Raw genomic sequence first — 18296 nt, 5'->3', positions numbered from 1 at the left:
AAGCGATTTATATTTCCCTGGATTCGAAATTGAATGAAGTGTTCGTGAACCAGATGTCAGGCATCTGGTCTCGGGTGTCGCCGAGTGTCTGAATGACGGCTCGCGTTGTACGCGCTCAGCCGAAGGGCGTCAAGCGAACGAGGAGGAGAAAATTACTCGCAACGAAGTCCGACAATGACTCTTTACACAATTACATCGTGAGAGGGGCGGGGTGCAAGGGGGGGGGTGAATGGGGCGGGGTTAGGGGGGAGGGGGCGAAAGGGGGGAGGGGGCGAAGGGGGGAGGAGAAGGGGGGGGCGGGGAGGGGGCGAAGGGGGGAGGGCGAAGGGGGGGGCGAAGGGGAGGGGGCGAAAGGGGGGAGGGGGCGAAGGGGCGGGGAGGGGGGGGCGGGGAGGGGGCGAAGGGGGGGAGAAGGGTGGGGGGCGAAGGGGAGGGGGCGAAGGGGGGAGGGCGGGGAGGGGGCGAAGGGGGGGGGCGAAGGGGGGGGCGAAGGGGGGGGCGAAGGGGGGGGCGAAGGGGGGGGCGAAGGGGGGGGCGAAGGGGGGGGCGAAGGGGGGGGCGAAGGGGGGGGGAGGGGCTCCACGCGAGCCATCACGTGACGTGGCGTTGCTAGGAGACGATCCCGCGACGCCGCGATGGCGGCGGGCTCCGTGTACCCGGACCCCGCGGGACTGGACCCCGCTGTCGTGGACCCCGTGTGGCTGTGGCGATGCAAGCGGCGCGTCCAGGACACGAAGGTGCGAAGCGTGCGGGCGGGCGGAGCCGGGACAGCGGCTCGTGGCGCTCGAGTTTGGGATCGGAGCCTCACCTGTGTGCCCGTGTCCGGCGTCTCGTGCCTCACCTAGCCCCGTGCCTCACCTAGCCCCGTGCCTCACCTAGCCCCGTGCCTCACCTAGCCCCGTGCCTCACCTAGCCCCGTGCCCCACCTAGCCCCGTGCCCCACCTAGCCCCGTGCCTCACCTAGCCCCGTGCCCCACCTAGCCCCGTGCCCCACCTATCCCCGTGCCCCACCTAGCCCCGTGCCCCACCTAGCCCCGTGCCCCACCTAGCCCCGTGCCCCACCTAGCCCCGTGCCCCACCTAGCCCCGTGCCCCACCTAGCCCCGTGCCCCACCTAGCCCCGTGCCCCACCTAGCCCCGTGCCTCACCTAGCCCCGTGCTCCTGGAGTCGTCCCACGTTTCACCTGCCGTGTCCGTGTTTTACCTGAGACCCGTGTCTCACGCGTGTCTCGTCTCTCTGCCGGACCCCGTCTCATAAGCTCCGTGTTCCCCCATACCACGGATCGGATCCCGAGATGGAGTGCGGGATGAGGTGTTTCGCTGGGGCCACGTTTAGGGGACAATACTGCACTCGAGGCTTGGCACAACCTCTCGGTACCCCCCACGTCTCCCCCGGCCACTTCATTCTCCGCGAACTCTAGGTCGTCTCACCTGTACCCCATGGATCCCAGGGTCCCCTGGGTCGCCTCATACACCCCCAAGATCCACGTGTCCGCCTTGTCCCCTGTATAACCCCGGGTCCACGTGCCCCTGCCGCCAGGAGTGGACGGCCTTCGCGGAGCAGCTGTCCCGCGGCGTGCAGTTGCAGCTGTCCGAGGGCCGCGTTGCGTCGCTGGGAGATCTCTCGGAGGCCGAGAAGTCGCTGCTCGTCGAGCGGGCGATGTCGTCGCTCCAGGGAGGTTGGTGTTTCCCCCCCATCGCTCTTGAGCTCTCCCTCTCTCTCTCTCTGTATTTGGGATTTCTGTCCACGCGTGGAATTCTGCTCTCCACAGGAGCCACGAGTGTGTTTAGCAATCGTGGCTTGAGCAAGCTACAAATTCCTTCTCGGATTTTCCACTTTCAGATGGATCAATTTGTTGATTGGAATGAAAAGGCAATGTTATGATGATGTGCCAGTGCTGGGCTCCGACCATAACATTTCTCCTAGGAAAGTACAAGGGCTATGACTGGTAGAGAAAGCACGGATACGTTTACTGCCATTGCAATCCAATTACTCATTCTGCCTGCACACTTCACCTGAGACTGAAAACTTCAGCCGGAGTTTGTAGCTCCCCGCGCTTCCACCGGTGTTTACAGATATGTACGGTAGTGAGGCGCGTGGCTTTTCCCGCAAGAGTTAATTCTGCACTGAAGATGCCATTGTTATAGAGTATCGCGTTACTCTGTGCCGATTCCTCGCATTGTTTTACACCTCCGTATCGTTGCGCCCAGGAGACGTGTACAAGTCCGTTGTGGCCAAAGTGGCCTCCAGCTTGGACGAGCAGTTGGTGCAGCAGGTGGCCGTGGAGGTGGCTGACGATCGCGTGCGTCCCAGGAGCAGGGTCCAGGTGGTGCAGGAACTTCTCAAGAGTGGACTGGTGGGCACTGCTGCGGTCAGCGCACTACTGTTGTTTCATGTGACAGGCCTGTGGACAATGGAGACAAGTCAGTGCAGGCTGGTCAGGATAGAGAAGCTGTAGAGGTGGCTGTGATGGCTCAGGATATCAAATTTTAATCTGAGAATTCAAGAGACCAGGATAGAGTATAATTTGTGAGCGTGACCTGGGTCACCACAATGACAAAAGCTAAATACATCAAACAAAGTACAGCAATGAAGCAAAAAGAAATGGGGCATTGGCCTGCACTACTAAAATCCTGGGTTTGCTTTGGGATTTCAGCCACCTGTGATTAGACTGGGTTCTCAAGGTTAGATGTTTTATGGTCTCAGTCTGGTCACCAAGGACTGCACAAAATAATTATGGTATTAAATTAGTGTTTTCACTTAATCTGGGAATAAATTCCAGCTCTGATCATTGTAAAATATTTAGTTTTTTTCTATGTGCTGAACATTTATTCTTAGCAGCAGGATCTGTAGGAAAGTGCGATGTCCCTGCGTGTGGAGATAAATAATATTTTGAAGGGTCTCAGAAGCATTTCTGTGATATCTCCTTCTGCATGCTGTTCTCGAACACAGGATGATGCAATTCTATTAGAAAATGGTACAAATTAAATAATAATAATAAGGGTAGAGGACCTGAATTTTGGGCTCACCATAACATTCATCGGCATGCTTCTATGTGTAAGGATGGGTACAAACTCCCCCCTATTGCCTTCTGTTGTATTTTAAACTTGTGCACATTTGTCACTGTGATGTTGTGACAGGTCAGCATTCTCCACAAATGGCCAGAGTTGAGATCCAAGCTCGGCGTGCTGTTTAACCACCCCCTGCCGTCTGGGATTCGAGAGCCAGTGTGGCACCTGTACCTCGCCAACGCTCGCGGTGAGATTCGCGATGCCCTGCAATTACCCAGGAAAGGTTTACGGAGTCTCAAGACTTTTATTCAGAAGGGTCGTGCACTGGAGTGTTTGGCAGATTCCATTAATGAGCGTTTTGCATGTGGAAGAAGAAGGGATTGTCCCAAGGAAACCCACGCATGCAACGTGATGCTATTCAAAGGCCTGCACGGATTGATTCAAGAATTGTCTTGCTGTACTGCCATCATATTCAGCTCCAGTGGCTTACTGTGATGGGGTAGGAAGGCCTCCCCAAGCCATCGCCATCTCAACCATCCCTGCGATTTACCAATCTCCCCAAGCACCTGCATACCATCTGATTGTCTACCCAGCTGGTCACGAGTGCAGATGAAACGAGGATCTTTGTCATAGTTGGTCGCCTGCTGCTGTCTTGCAGAGAGGACCGACTTCCTCGCACGGTTCACCGGCGACCCAGCGAGCGTGCAGTCGACGCAGGATGCGGAGATTTTCCTGCGCTGCGAGTCTCTCCTCTTCTCGGAGCCCACGTTCCGGCAGCTGGCATCCAGCAAAGGTGAAGACGCTTTGTCTGCCGCAGCTGCTGTGCTGCGTTTACCATTGAGGCGCATCACAGCACCACAAGTGTCGGTGTGCTCCTCCTTTTAACCATTCACACAGTGACTGCGAATTCCTTACATCCTGGAAATTAAAGGTCTGTTTTAAACAGCATGTTACTAAGTGTTACATAAGTTCTCATCCAGTATTGCGTGATATGTAAAACCTCTATATATGAGCTACTTCTCTCGTTGGAAAAGAGATTGTTTTTTCTCCAAAGTTAATTAAAGAAATTAAGTAGGGTTTTTTTTAATGAGTGTGTATTATTTCTTTTCATATATGGATCATAATCATGGACATTGATGAGGACAATTAAACAACTGAAATCTGTGCAATAAGTGTGGAGAGACGCACGCTTAGGTTTACATTGAGAAACAGAAAGAGGAACAAGTCTTGTATTAGAGGACATATGTTTACCATTTATCGACGATATATTGGCTTTTAAGACAAGTGGGCTTGGACACGACATGTTGCTGGAAGGGATGTCCACCTCAGAGATGGAGTGATTAAGAATTAGCTCATGTGCATGCGCTAGATGGATTGTTACATCACAGGACCATGAGAGAATGTGATCTTGGAGAGGCCTTCATTAAGGAGTGGATTGCGCGTGACTGATGATGATTTATTTAGAGTTGCACCACTCACTGCCACCCATTTTCCACACAGCCACCGCGAGGACGATGCGCAGCGTGCTGTCGTACTACCACACGCGCAAGCGCCCGCCTGGTGTGCTCCTCGACTCCGAGTATCTGCTGGTGGTGCCGCTGGTGAGGGTGCGGTTAGGCAGGGGAGCTCGCGTGGAGCCACAGATGTCCGTCATGGCTCACCTGATGGAGGAGTTCCTCACTTTCATGGAGTCCCGGCCGGCATACATGACCTCGTCCTGGACTAAGGTATCGGTACCAACGGGTTGGCCGTCAGCACCACGGTGATGAGGTCACGTCTCGGTCTCGGGTATTGGGGTCTCGCCGAGTGAGCAATGTCTGTCTCTCGTAGGGCACGGAGCACGGGGAGGCCGAACCGATGCTGCAGCAGATTGCGTCCACGCTGGTGAACATCGACAAGGACCTGGCCGTGGCTGTGCAGAAGGCGTTCGGACAGGCAGGTCTGCAACTTCTCAAGCGGCTCGGGTTTACACTTTGGCATAGCATATTTGAGAGCACTTGTCATCTGCTTCACAGTGGATGTTAAAGATCAAATGATGTTATTTGCAAGAGTGTGCCAGTGTTAGGGCCCAAATTTCGCAATATTAGAAAAATTACCGTGAATTACTCAATTGAAATTATACAGAGCAATAATTTCCCCCATGCTGGCAGACTAATGTCCCAGGTCACTCTTGCAATTGAGACTCATCCTGGTCTCTTGAGCTTTCACCTTGCTAAACAAAATAAACTTTATACTTGAACATTCACATTCATTTTAGTAGCATTTGCAGGGCAGCATGCAAGTAGCTTTATCTTTGCCGGTACTGTTGTTAAGAATTGTATTTATTTCTTGCCTGCTGTGGGTTTCTGTTGTGTTCTGCCAGGAGAAATTCCAAAGGAAGCTGTGATGATTGGCCTGGTGGCATTGCTGCAACCCGTGGTTAGGGTCCTATTTGTGGGTGGGTATGCACTCACAGCAATCATCATTTGGTTGGAGCATTAAGAGTTTCACTAAATCCAGCGTTCACTTTTCATCTGAGTTTTCCAGCATTCGCTTCAAGGGTGCTATGTCATGTTTTCAATGCGCTGGTTCGCATTGTTTAGCATGGTTGGCACTTCCGATTAGCACGTATGGTGCGAAAGATGTTCAGCATAAATACATAAATTGTTGAATATTGGTTTTCAAGATGCAATCCTCTGGAGCAACCAGTCATAATTTGTTTCTCTTGTCCACTGATCGTGTGAAAGCCATTGTGAGCTAGGGAAATATTCGGCCAATCATTGGTGGCAGTTGTCACCACGAGTGATCTGACTAATAGCAACTATGGGAACTTGATAAGGCTGTGGTTTAGAGTGACAGAGTTCTGTATAGATAATAAAATCAGAGTTTGTTGAAAAATGTGTTTATGATTCGACAGACTCTACCTTTTAGATAGTCATGTGACCTCTCTCTGTGATTCTGATGGGAAGTTTGCACCTCCATTGAACACTCTGGAGAACAAGCATAAGATCTGTCCAGTTTTGGCCAAATTATTGTGTTACAATATGGAATATGACAACCAATGCCAGTAGTGATTGCCCTAAAGATTCCCAAATGCATTATGGCTTGGAGGACTTGCTGCTGTGTAGCCTTGGGGTTTGATGGCAGAGTAGGAGTGTGTTGTAAGAGGGTCACGGTACGAACGCGCACACATGCTGTGGGATGCGTGTGGTACGTGACGCGTACATGACGGGGCGTGACGTGAGCCAGGCTTCCTGCAGCTGGAGGTGCTGCTCTATGTGTGGGACCAGTACATCCTGGGCCTAGAGCAGCCGGCCTACGACTGCCTACCGGCCTTTTGCCTGTGCCTCCTGCTGCTGCTACGCGACCAGCTGTTGACTTGCGACAACGTGAGTGCAAAGCAAACTCGCACCGCTAACAAACCCAGCGGCCTTCAGGCAAGCGGGGGCGGATGCCTGCGATTCAGGATCGAGCGCGGAGCCCCGTGTGAGCACCGTCCCCCTCGCTGCGGACGTGTGCGTGTGTACGTCCTGTGCTCTAGCCCAGCCGCATGATGGACACGCTGCGTACTAACGGTCCCAGCCTCACCGTCCACGACTTCCAGGTCACCATCGTCAAGCACTTCTACGACCAGCTGTCTCGAGACCTCAACAAGTGGAACGTCGATGAGCTGCTGGAGCTCGACCCCGCATACTGTGAGCGTCACTCCACATCCACGCACTCATGCACGCACGCACTCACGCATGCTAGGAGGTACGCATCCACAGCAGGCACCGTCTGCTGATGCAGTGACCGTTGTGTGTTTGAACTCTGAAGCTGTGTCTGCGAGGTGTCTAATGATTCACTGAATTGTCAAGATTCGATTTGAATCAAGACTCGTTCAGTCTTTACCTCGTTTTCATCATGCCATTTTTATTGTTGTATTATTCTTGTTTTTGTCATTCGTGCACTTTTATTTACTGTATTAGCGTAATTCTAAGGCGGGCAATAATTTGCAACATTTGTGTATGATCAATTTGTATGTGCATAAATCGATACACATGTCATGAGCGACAAGCGAGTCTAATCTAATGATGCAGCATTACATGCCTGTTCTCTACACTTTGGCCTCATCTAAGCTCTTCCAATGAAAAAAAAATGATCTCAGACCACAAATATTCAGCAATACGCATTATTTATGTTTTTAAAATCATAGCCACTTATCACACGTGTAGAAACTGTTCCACAGAGAATTGAACAAGGGTCACATTCGATACCAACCAAGTACAATACCCATGTGCTTTCAGAATAACAGCTCCACCGAGACTGTGGGATAAATAAAGATTCTGATTCTCTAGTAAAATCACCAATCCTGTTTTCTATGCAGCCATGGACGTCCCTTCGCTGTGGATGCGGCTGGCTGCCGTGGAGCCCTTGACGGAGCAAGCAGACGCAACGCACAAGGCCAGGTAGCAACGCCCACTGCGGGGGGAGCTTTTGCCGATAAATGTTGCGTGACTTTCAAATGTTGATACCCCACAACGTTGTGGGGCTCGATGGTACCAAGTAATGTGGCAGCGTTGTGAGTCTATCGGGCAGCACCTTCCAAGCTGATCGGCTGATGGAATTAAACATAATTAATTTGCCTGTGGAGATAGAGGTCTCCTTACACGAATATCAGGGGCAAGTGCACATATAACTCATTCTTAAGAGCCATTCGGCTGTGTAGGTTGAGTTGAATTATAATTGGACAGGAAACCCCTGTGTTGTTGCCCATGTTGTTGCTGCAGGCATCCGCTTGGAGCCGAGCGAGTTGAGTGGCAGGCGGAGCGGTTGCCCGGTGACTGGAGGAGAGGCGACCTCAGGGACCGCAACAGGAGATCAGGGTTAAGGTCAGAGTGTAGGCGACTTGTTGTTAATCGCCGTGTAGCGATTGCCTCTTAACTGTGAGCTGGGGAGACCGTTGTGTCTCTGTTCACACAAACACGTTGGGGGCCTGTGTGTCAGGCATGAGGACGGGAGGGTGCAGAGGCTGATGGAGGACAGTCAGAGGATGGAGTGGGAGCAGAGGCAGAGCCTGGAGGAGCAGCTGGCACAGGTGGGGCAGCACGTCACTACCCACGGTCGCGTCTCCACTACTGTAGACCCACGCATATGGATTGTACCAGAGTGCAGAATAATAATAATAAACAATAATGCCCATTATATCCCCATGAAAAACTTGCTGAGGCTCGTTTTCATGAGGGCCCTGCGATTGGGATGTTTGGCTAATTGTATTGAATGTTGGGCTTGCGAAAAACCGGAGTGCACGGCGAACGCCCACGCGTATGAGGGGGAAACACTTAAAAGTCCCACACAGATTCAGTCCGCGGATTTAACTCATGGAATATGCAGGGTGACCCACTACTGTGCTTCCATCTCCTGGCCACCACACAGCCCCAAGCCGACAACACCTGGTAATCACTGGTCATCACTCTTACAAGTACTGACCAGGCTCAACTGTGCTTAGCTTGAGATTCAGTGAGATTGAGCACATTCATAATTATTTGGTGATATATGGTTCAACATTTAAGATTTTGTCATGGTCCTCACAGCCAGGCCAATGGAATCTCAGGCCGTGATTCGTTGTAAAGTGCGGTTAAATGCAGCGCTGTGTGGTCATCTTGACAGGAGCGATATGCTCGCTACAAGATGCTACGGGAGGCCGAGGAGCAGATGGGACGTCTTCGTGGGGAGATGGAGCGGCTGCAGCGCCGGCAGGTGAGGCCTGCGGGACATGGTGCTGTAGTAAGAGAAACACTCCTGGGTCTGATAAATAGCGCCAACGCTATACCTAATATCACCCCTATCCCCACACTCGTGCTGCCATATGTGGTTACGTCCACACACTTAACGGCACCTCCTGGCACCACAAACCAGTTGTGATTGGCAGCGGCAGTATTTTTGAGAGCAGCTGTGTGTTATCATCACGATGCCAGGCCCCATTGTTCTTGACAGCTTAACACGTGCGGTTGTGAAGCGGCCACCGTGAGAGTTTGCCCACTAAGCGGTGTTTCCCCTCTCTCTGACAGCCTCTGAGCGGCTACTACCCCGACAGGTAAGGAACGCTTCGCACTCACAGGAATCGTCTGGACTTGTTGTTAGTCTACAGCTGCTCGTGGCAATCCGGTGACTTTGCCGTTTGACCTTTGCCAGGTCTCTCCCGCCGTCGCTGCCCCCGTGGGGGAGCGCGGGACCGGACCACTTCCCACGCGGTAAGTGGCTGTGACGTTGCCGTGGTCGCGTGTTATTCCGCGTGTCCGTGGAGCCCGGCCACACCACTGTTGTTCTACCACAGTGGCCAACGGCTGGAGCGGGAGTGACAGGACGGCGTTGCCCCGGCTGCCCCAGAACTCCCACGGCACGGCCACCCAGGTGAGGAGCGGATGGACGTGCACCACGAGTTGATATTTTTTAGATGAATCGTACACTTGTTTTGTTATATTACTGGGCTTGCGATGCAGCTACCGCAGTCCCAGCTGTTGGGCGTGAGTGGAGCTGGCGGGAGCGTCGCGTTGTGCCGAGCGTGACACCATCTCCTGCCTCCCCGCTACAGTGGCACACGGCAACAGACAGGAGGCTGGACACGCCGGCAGAGGGCGACCCCGAGAGCCAGCCCGGGGCAGCCACAAGGACCCGGCACGGGCATGACAAGCGAGGCAACCGCACCGGCACAGCATAGTGAGAGCGCAACACGGTGCTTAGCCACCTCTTTAACCACAAAGCTAACCACGGTTCGAAACACGATTCGCATCACAGCAGTCCATTTGGAGCCTCCTTATCCCTTCGCTAGGGGTTCTTGGCTTTGATTTGTAACAAGTCATTATGTTTAAAATTGTTAACAACTTTACTTAGCTTTAGCACTTAAATCGGCCCACAGCCTGAGAGCAGAGAGGGGTTTGGATAGTTTCATGACTTGCGCCGAGTGGGGAATCTGTTAAAGCACTCGGCGCTGTCTGCCCTGCCTGCATTCTCAGCGGGAGTCTCGATAACTTCCTGTTTTGAGTTTGGGTTAGAAGTGGGCGGAGGTCTCTACGCACGCCGGACACCACGCTGACCGGGGTAATGCCCAGACGCCTCGCTCTGCTTTAACGACCTTGCGGCCCTTACTCAACCGGACACACCTTGCAAGGGACACGTGCGGGTTTCATCTGCTTCATTTTGCTTACATTGTCAGGTTTACGTGCAAGCGTGGTGTGTTCCAGACACACATTTTCACGCATCACACGGCAACGTCAGCAGCGCTGCGCGTGGGATTAAAGCATGGGATTGTGTGCGTGAAGGCTGGAAACAAATACTACTACTACTACTACCTGGTACAGACTCACCGCGTCATACGAAACAATTCCTTCATTATTTGCACTTTCGCTTCGCAGTAATTAAAAACGCTTCGCTAAACTAAGTAAACATAATATAAAACGCCGAGTATAATAGGGATAGCCTAACAGAATTACGTCGAACAATATGATTCTGTGCATTTTGTGTTGATGCACAGGCGTTTAATTAGAGGGGGCACGTTCACGCGGTGTCGCAGAGGCGTGAAGTCGCGCTGCGGCGTGACTTCGGCCTCAGGGAAACGGCGCTCTTTCCTCCGCGTCGTGATTAACGCCGGCGCCAGGCGTGGCCAATGGTGGAGACAGGAGACCTGATCCTGCACTCGGTCACACGCGGCCCAGTGTCTCTTCCCCCCCGTCCACCGGCTGGCGGTGCAGCGCGAGGCACCGCCAGCGTCGTCACAGCTGCGCTGGGTCGGTGCGGTTGTCCGTGTTGTGCAGCAGCTGGCTGCTCTTTTCTGTCATGTTGAGCTTGGTGTTGGGGATTCCCGTGCGGTTTCCATTCAGCTGTAAATACAAACGTGCAGCCACACGCTAGCCAAATTATCCTCGTGAAATGCGGGGCCAATCGCTGTCAAGGCCAGCAACGCGTCTAGATGACTAGGGCTCCCCAGTGCTGATCTTGACCAAGCTGCACCTCTTCTCACTCGTCCTCTGCCCGATGGCATGTCTTTGGCTCACACTCCCTCCATCCTGTTTGATCTTGAGCTTCTTCATTCACTGTATGACCCCCTCTGCCTTGAAGAATTCCAGCGACATGTTTATATTTCTGCCTTTTGTTCTCTTTCACAACACCCTTCCAGAACGTTCTTCATCAAGTTTTCACATCTGCCTTCCCCACTCTCTTTTGCCATTTCTGGATTGTTCTAATAGGACTGCTCTCCTCTCAAAATTTCTCTAGAACTTTCTCATTTCATATTCTTGGCTCTTTCGGTAAAGTCACATAGATAGAAAACAAAAATCAAAATTAAAAGCAAAAAGCCCACGACGTTTCGATCGCAACACAAGCGGTCTTCTTCATGTGTTTGGTTTTCTATCTACGTGACTTTACCGAAAGAACCAAGAATATGAAGTCCTGCAGTCACGAAAGTATTAAGTCTAAATTTCTCATTCCATTTCTCTCCTTCCAACGATGTTCTCTATTCGATGCCAGTCTGGCACACTGCACCATGTGCTCATTTTGGGTTTAAGCGAGGCTAGGCGGGCGCACGCGCACACACACACTTGCCCCGAGGGGCGGCCCTGGGCGGCCCTGCCTAGCATGATCTGCAGTGCTGGTCCCCCTCCACAGCTTTGGGGTGCGAGTCACAACGATGCTGGCCTCTTCCTCACCCTGTTAACATGCCCAGTCTCATTCTTTATAAAGTAGACAATGTTTAAATTTATTGTTGTTAGCTACTAATTTAAAATGAAATGGAAAAATGTATAAACATTTCAAGAAAAAAAGCACGTGCGTGCTGTTTGTTGTCTGATAATAATCTGGCACTATCACTGGTTATTGTATAACTCGGAGCAATACGCGTGTACAAACTGAGAGTAATAAACATTCATGGAAAGTTTGAGAGCGTAGATTATTTATTTTTTCAAGACAACATATTGGTGTTTTCAATCAAGAGAAACCGGATAAACTATCGCCCTTGTGTGAAAAGAGACCGACTAACATGTACACGTCTAATCTTCTGGCTGCTGAAGATAGTCGAAGATTTATCGCACTACTACAACAAAATGTTGCAAAGCAACTGAACGGTGGCAATGTTCCAAACCGTGTGCGAGTAAAGGGAAAGGCTTCAGGTGCTACGGCGCTGCGACGGCGCCGCACTCACCACGTCGGAGTTGAGGGGCCGGATCGGCCTCGCCGTGCTGCTGTTCAGCGTCCACACCTTGGTCTTGTGCTTGAAGGCCGCTCGCACCTGGCCGAGACACAGAAACGAACGGTTCCTACTTCACCCCCGCCTCCACGCCTCGTTCCCTGCGCACGGCAAGACTCCAGCGGTGCGTGCGATGCCTCGGGGGGGGGGCTTACCTCGGAGTTGAGCAGGCAGTGGAAGAGGAAAATGAATCCACCCTGCGGAGAGAGAGAGAGAGGTCGCAGGTCAATGGCAAACGAAGGCTAGAAATTGGCCGCGCGTGAGCTCGGTATCGAGAGGCCACGCGAGGGACCGGGAGTGTCGGAGAACATCTCCCGGTGGTTAGATGCGCGAGGGGTTCGCAGTGCGAGTACCTGCAGCGAGTTGAAGATGGCGAAGAGGTACTGGAAGAGGACGGTGCTCTCGTTGACGGCGAGCACGCCGAAGAGCCACGAGATGCCGAGGATGGGCAGCAGCACCGCGACAGCCTTCACCGTGAGCCTGGAGACAAGAGGCCCGGTTACCCGAGACCCCGCGGCCATGGCCCTCTCCCACATCCTGGCACGCCGTGCCCTCTCCTCCGCCCACTCACCTGAAGGAGTTGAGGTCGCCGTGCATCCTGTAATTCTCGGCACTGATGCGAGTGATGATTCGCGTCACCGTCACCAGGATCACGATGTTCACCTACGCCACAAATCACACAGAGACCGCGTCACTGCGAACCTCCGTGACATCGGCGTGCGTCGCGGTATGGATGAAACTCCCCAACGGGGCGAGGATTCCGCACCGGGGGACCGAGAAGTGGCGGCACTCACCGCGATCACGCACAGCGCGGGCGCCACGAAGGCCCAGATGGCGCCGCCCGTGATGGATAACCAGCAGCTGCGGGGTAGAGGAGACAGTGAGGGGCTGCGGGGACAAACCCTCGCCCTGAAGCCAATCAACCACGGTGAAGCTCGGGGCTCAACCACAACAGCGGCACGCAGGCGACGGCACCGCGATGTGCGCTCACTTGCTCTCCTCGCCGTAGCTGCCCAGCGCCGACGACACGGAGACGATGCTGATAATGAGAGGGGCCCCTGCTCCCCGCACACAGCCACGGAGAGAGAGGGACGCGTGCGGTCATCGTGGTCTGCGCGTGGCGAACCGCTCTTGTGCGCATGCAGACATACGGACGTCGACCTCCCAGTTGGAAATGTTGCTTGTATATCTGCTTCAAGTCAAGTTTTCTACCCAGGGCAGAACTCAAGACACCAGGATCGTCTCATTTGCGAGGGTCAACCGTGTGGCGCACAGGGACAGCTCCTGTTAGGGGATTCCCCGGGCTAAACTCTTGAGATCTTTAGTATCGTTGCAGGCGCGGTATAAACGCGAGTCTCGCCATCGTTGTTGTAAGCTCACCCCAACCGATGCCGTAGTAGAGAGCCTGGCTGCTGTCCTCAGAGCCGAACACCTTGACGACCATGCTGTACAGGTGCAGTCCCTCCACCAGCATCCACGCAAACGCACTCAGGTAGAGGAAGTGCAGCAGCACCGACAGCACCTTGCAGCCCAACTGCGGGCGGGGAACGGGGTCACGGTGAGGGGTGACCGTGGAGGGTGCGGTGAGAGGGATCAGGGCAGGGATTAGGATGAGGGATCAAGAGTGTGTGGTCAAGCCGGTTTCAGTGCAGAGCAGGTGTAGGTGCAGGGTGCGGTGCCTCACGGTGCCGGGAGAAAAGTGGCCGCTGATGAGCAGGAAGACCTGCGCCAGCAGAATGGCGAGCGACAGGTTGGCGTGGATGAGGTAACGCTGGTTTCTGATGGTGCTCACTGACCTGTGGGACACCCACAGGCATCGTGTGAAGGCGAATGTGGTGCAGGTGAGTGTGGTGGAGATGATCGTGATGGAGGCGAGTGTGATGGAGGTGTAAATTAAGTGTGCAAGTGAATGGTGTGAGTGTGGTGGAGATGATCGTGATGGAGGCGAGTGTGATTGGGCGAGTGTGTTTGGGCGAGTGTGTTTGGGCGAGTGTGGTTGAGCGTGATGGAGGGGAGTGAGCGTGATGGAGGGGAGTGAGTGTGATGGAGTGAGTGTGATGGAGTGAGCGTGATGGAGGGGAGTGAGCGTGATGGAGGGGAGTGAGCGTGATGGAGAGGAGTGAGTGTGAGGGAGGGGAATGAGCGTGATGGAGGGGAGTGAGCGTGATGGAGGGGAGTGAGTGTGATGGAGGGGAGTGAATGTGATGGAGTGAGTGTGATGGAGAGGAGTGAGTGTGATGGAGGTGAGTGAGTGTGATGGAGTGAGTGTGATGGAGAGGAGTGAGTGTGAGGGAGGGGAATGAGCGTGATGGAGGGGAGTGAGCGTGATGGAGGGGAGTGAATGTGATGGAGTGAGTGTGATGGAGAGGAGTGAGTGATGGAGGGGAGTGAGTGTGATGGAGGTGAGTGAGTGTGATGGAGAGGAGTGAGTGATGGAGGGGAGTGAGTGTGATGGAGAGGAGTGAGTGTGATGGAGGTGAGTGAGTGTGATGGAGGTGAGTGAGTGTGATGGAGGTGAGTGAGCGTGATGGAGGTGAGTGAGCGTGATGGAGGTGAGTGAGCGTGATGGAGGAGAGTGAGTGTGATGGAGGGGAGTGAGTGTGATGGAGGGGAGTGAGTGTGATGGAGGAGAGTGAGTGTGATGAAGAGGAGTGACTGTGATGGAGAGGAGTGAGTGTGATGGAGGAGAGTGAGTGTAATGGAGGGGAGTGAGTGTAATGGAGGGGAGTGAGTGTAATGGAGGGGAGTGAGTGTGAGGGAGCGGAGTGAGTGTGATGGAGGTGAGTGTGATGGAGTGAGTGTGATGGAGAGGAGTGAGTGTGATGGAGGTGATTGAGTGTGATGGAGAGGAGTGAGTGTGATGGAGAGGAGTGAGTGTGATGGAGGTGAGTGTGATGGAGTGAGTGTGATGGAGTGAGTGTGATGGAGTCCGGCAAAACAACCCCCTACCTCCTCGCGGTGCCGGACGGGCAACTCTGTCGTGGACAGCGCTGTGGGGGGAGATCCAATTTTGATTGGCTCCTCCCCTCATGGCATATGTGTCCACCACAGGGGCTAAACGGGGGCTCTGGACGGGTGCGAGGGGCTGGTAACCCCTCCACCTTCAATTAATTACCACGAAACTACGAATGAAATATGTAACAACTAAGCTTGTGCCGGAGGCCCCGGGGGGCCAGGCGTCTATGACGTCTCCTGGCCAAACCCCAATTGGCGGAGCCAGGAGATTGAATACCTACCCTCGGGGCTACTCCAGAAACAACGAAAAGCCACTACGGTTGGCCACGTGGAATGTTCGAACGCTCACTGCAGAGGAGAGGCTGCCACTCCTCTGTCGGGAGCTGGACCGGTACCGCCTGGATCTATGCGGCATTCAGGAGGTCCGGTGGACCGGCTCTGGCTCCTGCCACCATGAGGGGTGGACAGTCCTCTACTCGGGGCAACAGACTGCCAAACAACAGGGTGTGGGTCTTCTTTTGAACAAAAGAATGAAGGGGGCGTGGGAGCGTGGCGGTGAGGTGTGGGAAGCTGTAAGCCCCAGGCTACTTTGGGCTCGCCTTCCCATCAACCGGAGGCGAGGAATGGTGGTCGTGGTTACTTATGCCCCCACCGAAGATGAACATCCGTGGAGGGATGCAGGCAAAGCCGATGAGTCAGATGCCTTCTATGACCTCCTGTCACAGGTGCTGGCTAAAGTGGCCCCTCGGGATAGAGTCATCATGTTGGGTGACTTCAATGCCCGAGTTGGTCATGATACTGGCACCTGGTCTGGAGTGATTGGAGGGCATGGGCCAGATCAGCTCAATAACAACGGTAGGAGGCTGCTAGATTTTTGTGCAGCCCATGGGCTTGTAATTACCAACACGCTGTTCCGGCATCGGCGCATCCACACAACATCATGGATGCATGCCGGGTCCAAGCAAGAACATCTGCTGGACTACATAGTGACGGACCAGCGAATGCGAGCCCATGTCCTTGACACCAGGACCTACCGTGGAGCTGATCTGCCCTCTGACCATCGACTAGTCATCTGTAAGATGCGCCTGCCATTCTTCCACTCCGGTGGTGGGTGTACACCCAGGACCCCATTCCAACCTAAAGTGGCCTGGTCTCAGTTATCTGATGAAAGTTGCAAGCGAGAATTTCATCATCGCTTGCGGCTGGGATTGGCATCGTCCCCGACTCCTCCTGATGTCGAGGGTAAATGGGCGAGGTTTAGGACTGTGACTCATGCAGCTGCAATGGCTGCTTTGGGTACGCGGTCCAGACCTCCCCAGACACCCTGGATGACAGAGGAGTTGTTCAGGATGGTTGAGAAAAAGCGACAGGCCCACTGTCATCGGCTACAGAATCCCACGTCAGAGAATGAGGAGGCTTACCGCAGCCTTCGCTCGGAGGTTCGGAGAGCCGTGAGGCGCTGCAAGGATGGGTGGTGGTCGCGGGTTGCTGAGGAGATGGAGTCTGCCTCAGTGGCCCGTGATCACAAATCTCTATTTAACTCCATCAAAAAAGTAACCTGCAGCGCCACACCTATTACCATCATTAGGGGAAAAAACGGTGATCCAATTTCCGACCCCCAGGAACAGGTTCGCAGATTTGCTGAGCATTTCTGTGAGGTCCTGGGGGAGGGAAAATCCCTCAGCCAGGAAAACATCGCGGCACAAAGTGAGGATGACCCTGCTGAGGCTGCGGTGCCTCAAATATTGGATGAAGTCACCCCCTGTGAGTGGCTGGCTGAGGTGCCATCTGCTGAGGAAGTATTGAAGGCGATCCGGAGTCTGAGACCAGGAAAGGCAGCGGGCAGAGATGATCTCCCAAGCGAAATGCTGAGGGAGGGTGGCGTTTGTGCACAGACTGCCCTATATGACATCATAACAACAGTCTGGACCACTGGACGGGTTCCGCAGGATTGGAAGGATGCCCTGGTGGTCCCCCTTTTTAAGAAGGGGGACCGCACAGACTGTAACAACTACAGGGGCATCTCACTCCTCAGTGTGCCGGGAAAGGTCCTGGCAAGGATTATTCAGCATCGCCTTGCCAGGCACGCTGAGGAGAGGCTTGCGGAGCCCCAATGCGGTTTCAGGAAAGGGCGGTCCTGCACAGATGCCATATTTTCTGTCCGTCTGCTACAGCAGAGGTGTAGGGAATTCCAACAAGACCTACATCTCTGCTTTATTGACCTGGTCAAGGCCTATGATACCATCAGTAGGCCTGGGCTCTGGGTCGTTCTTCGTGCTTTTGGAGTACCTGACCCTCTGCTCACGATCATTAAGGACCTTCATGATGGTGAGCGGGCCCGGGTAAAACTACGTGGCCGGGAGTCAGAGCCATTCCCTGTACACCTTGGGGTGCGACAGGGATGTCCTTTGGCTCCCACATTATTTAACATCTATTTTGACCACGTAGTTCGTGAAGCCTTCAATAGCTGTACCGGGGGAATCTCCATATGGTACAGATATAATGGGAGGCTAATCGATGCCCGGGTGCGGTCAAGGGATGGCTCCCTATTGCTCAACCACGTTATGTATGCTGATGACTTGGTAATAGCTGCTCAGTCAGAGGAGGAGTTGGAGACGCTGCTGCTGAGACTGGAGCATGCCACTAAGAGGTGGGGCCTTACCATCAGCCCCACCAAAACTAAGCACCTGCCTGGGTATTTTGTACCATCGGACACTCCACCACCACAACTCCCAATCGGTGATGGGGCAGTTGTGGAGAGAGTGGAGAGTTTCCCATACCTGGGCAGTGTGCTTATGACTGGCTCCAGTTTAACAGCAGAGGTCTCACTCCGAATCAGTCGAGCGGCAATATCTTTTCATCGGTTGCGTAACGCTGTGTGGAAGCTACCTGGTCTGTCGCTCCGCACTAAGCTTCAGGTCTTCTCGGCCACGGTCATTCCCTCCCTTCTCTATGCTTGCGAAACGTGGACCCCCCTAATGGAACATCTTCGCCGGTTAGAAACATTTAGGCTGGCCTGCCTACGATCCATCCTGGGTTTAACCAGACTGGATTGTGTGAGGAGCTCACAAATCCTTGAAAGATCTGGGCAGGGTCCCATCGGTGAGCTCCTCCGGCAGGCAAGGCTGCGA

At 53.8% G+C, this 18296-nt stretch overlaps 2 protein-coding genes across 2 annotated transcripts in view; one reads left to right on the top strand and one right to left on the bottom strand.

The window, feature by feature from the left end:
* The first annotated feature begins 596 nt into the window (after positions 1 to 596).
* Positions 597 to 11901, top strand: LOC116950238 (uncharacterized). The gene is made up of 18 exons (XM_032967871.2): positions 597 to 737; positions 1540 to 1678; positions 2211 to 2356; positions 3141 to 3258; positions 3670 to 3804; positions 4512 to 4738; positions 4842 to 4950; positions 5374 to 5448; positions 6240 to 6379; positions 6532 to 6685; positions 7357 to 7438; positions 7760 to 7861; positions 7977 to 8067; positions 8640 to 8729; positions 9041 to 9066; positions 9165 to 9223; positions 9307 to 9383; positions 9565 to 11901. Exons 1-18 carry the CDS (start codon positions 636 to 638, stop codon positions 9688 to 9690), a joined length of 1998 nt encoding a protein of 665 aa, XP_032823762.1. The 5' UTR covers positions 597 to 635; the 3' UTR covers positions 9691 to 11901.
* Positions 10742 to 18296, bottom strand: part of ADGRD1 (adhesion G protein-coupled receptor D1) — a 23109-nt gene continuing 15554 nt past the window's right edge. Inside the window, exons 18-26 of the mRNA XM_076072466.1 lie at positions 13895 to 14006; positions 13591 to 13744; positions 13202 to 13268; positions 13005 to 13071; positions 12782 to 12873; positions 12564 to 12690; positions 12366 to 12407; positions 12166 to 12252; positions 10742 to 10849 (exon numbers count right to left, since the gene is read on the bottom strand). Coding sequence (XP_075928581.1) covers positions 10742 to 10849; positions 12166 to 12252; positions 12366 to 12407; positions 12564 to 12690; positions 12782 to 12873; positions 13005 to 13071; positions 13202 to 13268; positions 13591 to 13744; positions 13895 to 14006 — 856 coding nt within the window. The remainder of the gene's footprint in view (positions 10850 to 12165; positions 12253 to 12365; positions 12408 to 12563; positions 12691 to 12781; positions 12874 to 13004; positions 13072 to 13201; positions 13269 to 13590; positions 13745 to 13894; positions 14007 to 18296) is intronic.

This window comes from Petromyzon marinus, chromosome 38 (genome assembly GCF_048934315.1).
Source record: "Petromyzon marinus isolate PM22_M1 ecotype Great Lakes invasive population chromosome 38, UKy_Petmar_22M1.pri1.0, whole genome shotgun sequence".
NCBI lineage: Eukaryota > Metazoa > Chordata > Hyperoartia > Petromyzontiformes > Petromyzontidae > Petromyzon > Petromyzon marinus.
This window is presented reverse-complemented; position numbering and strand designations above follow the sequence as displayed.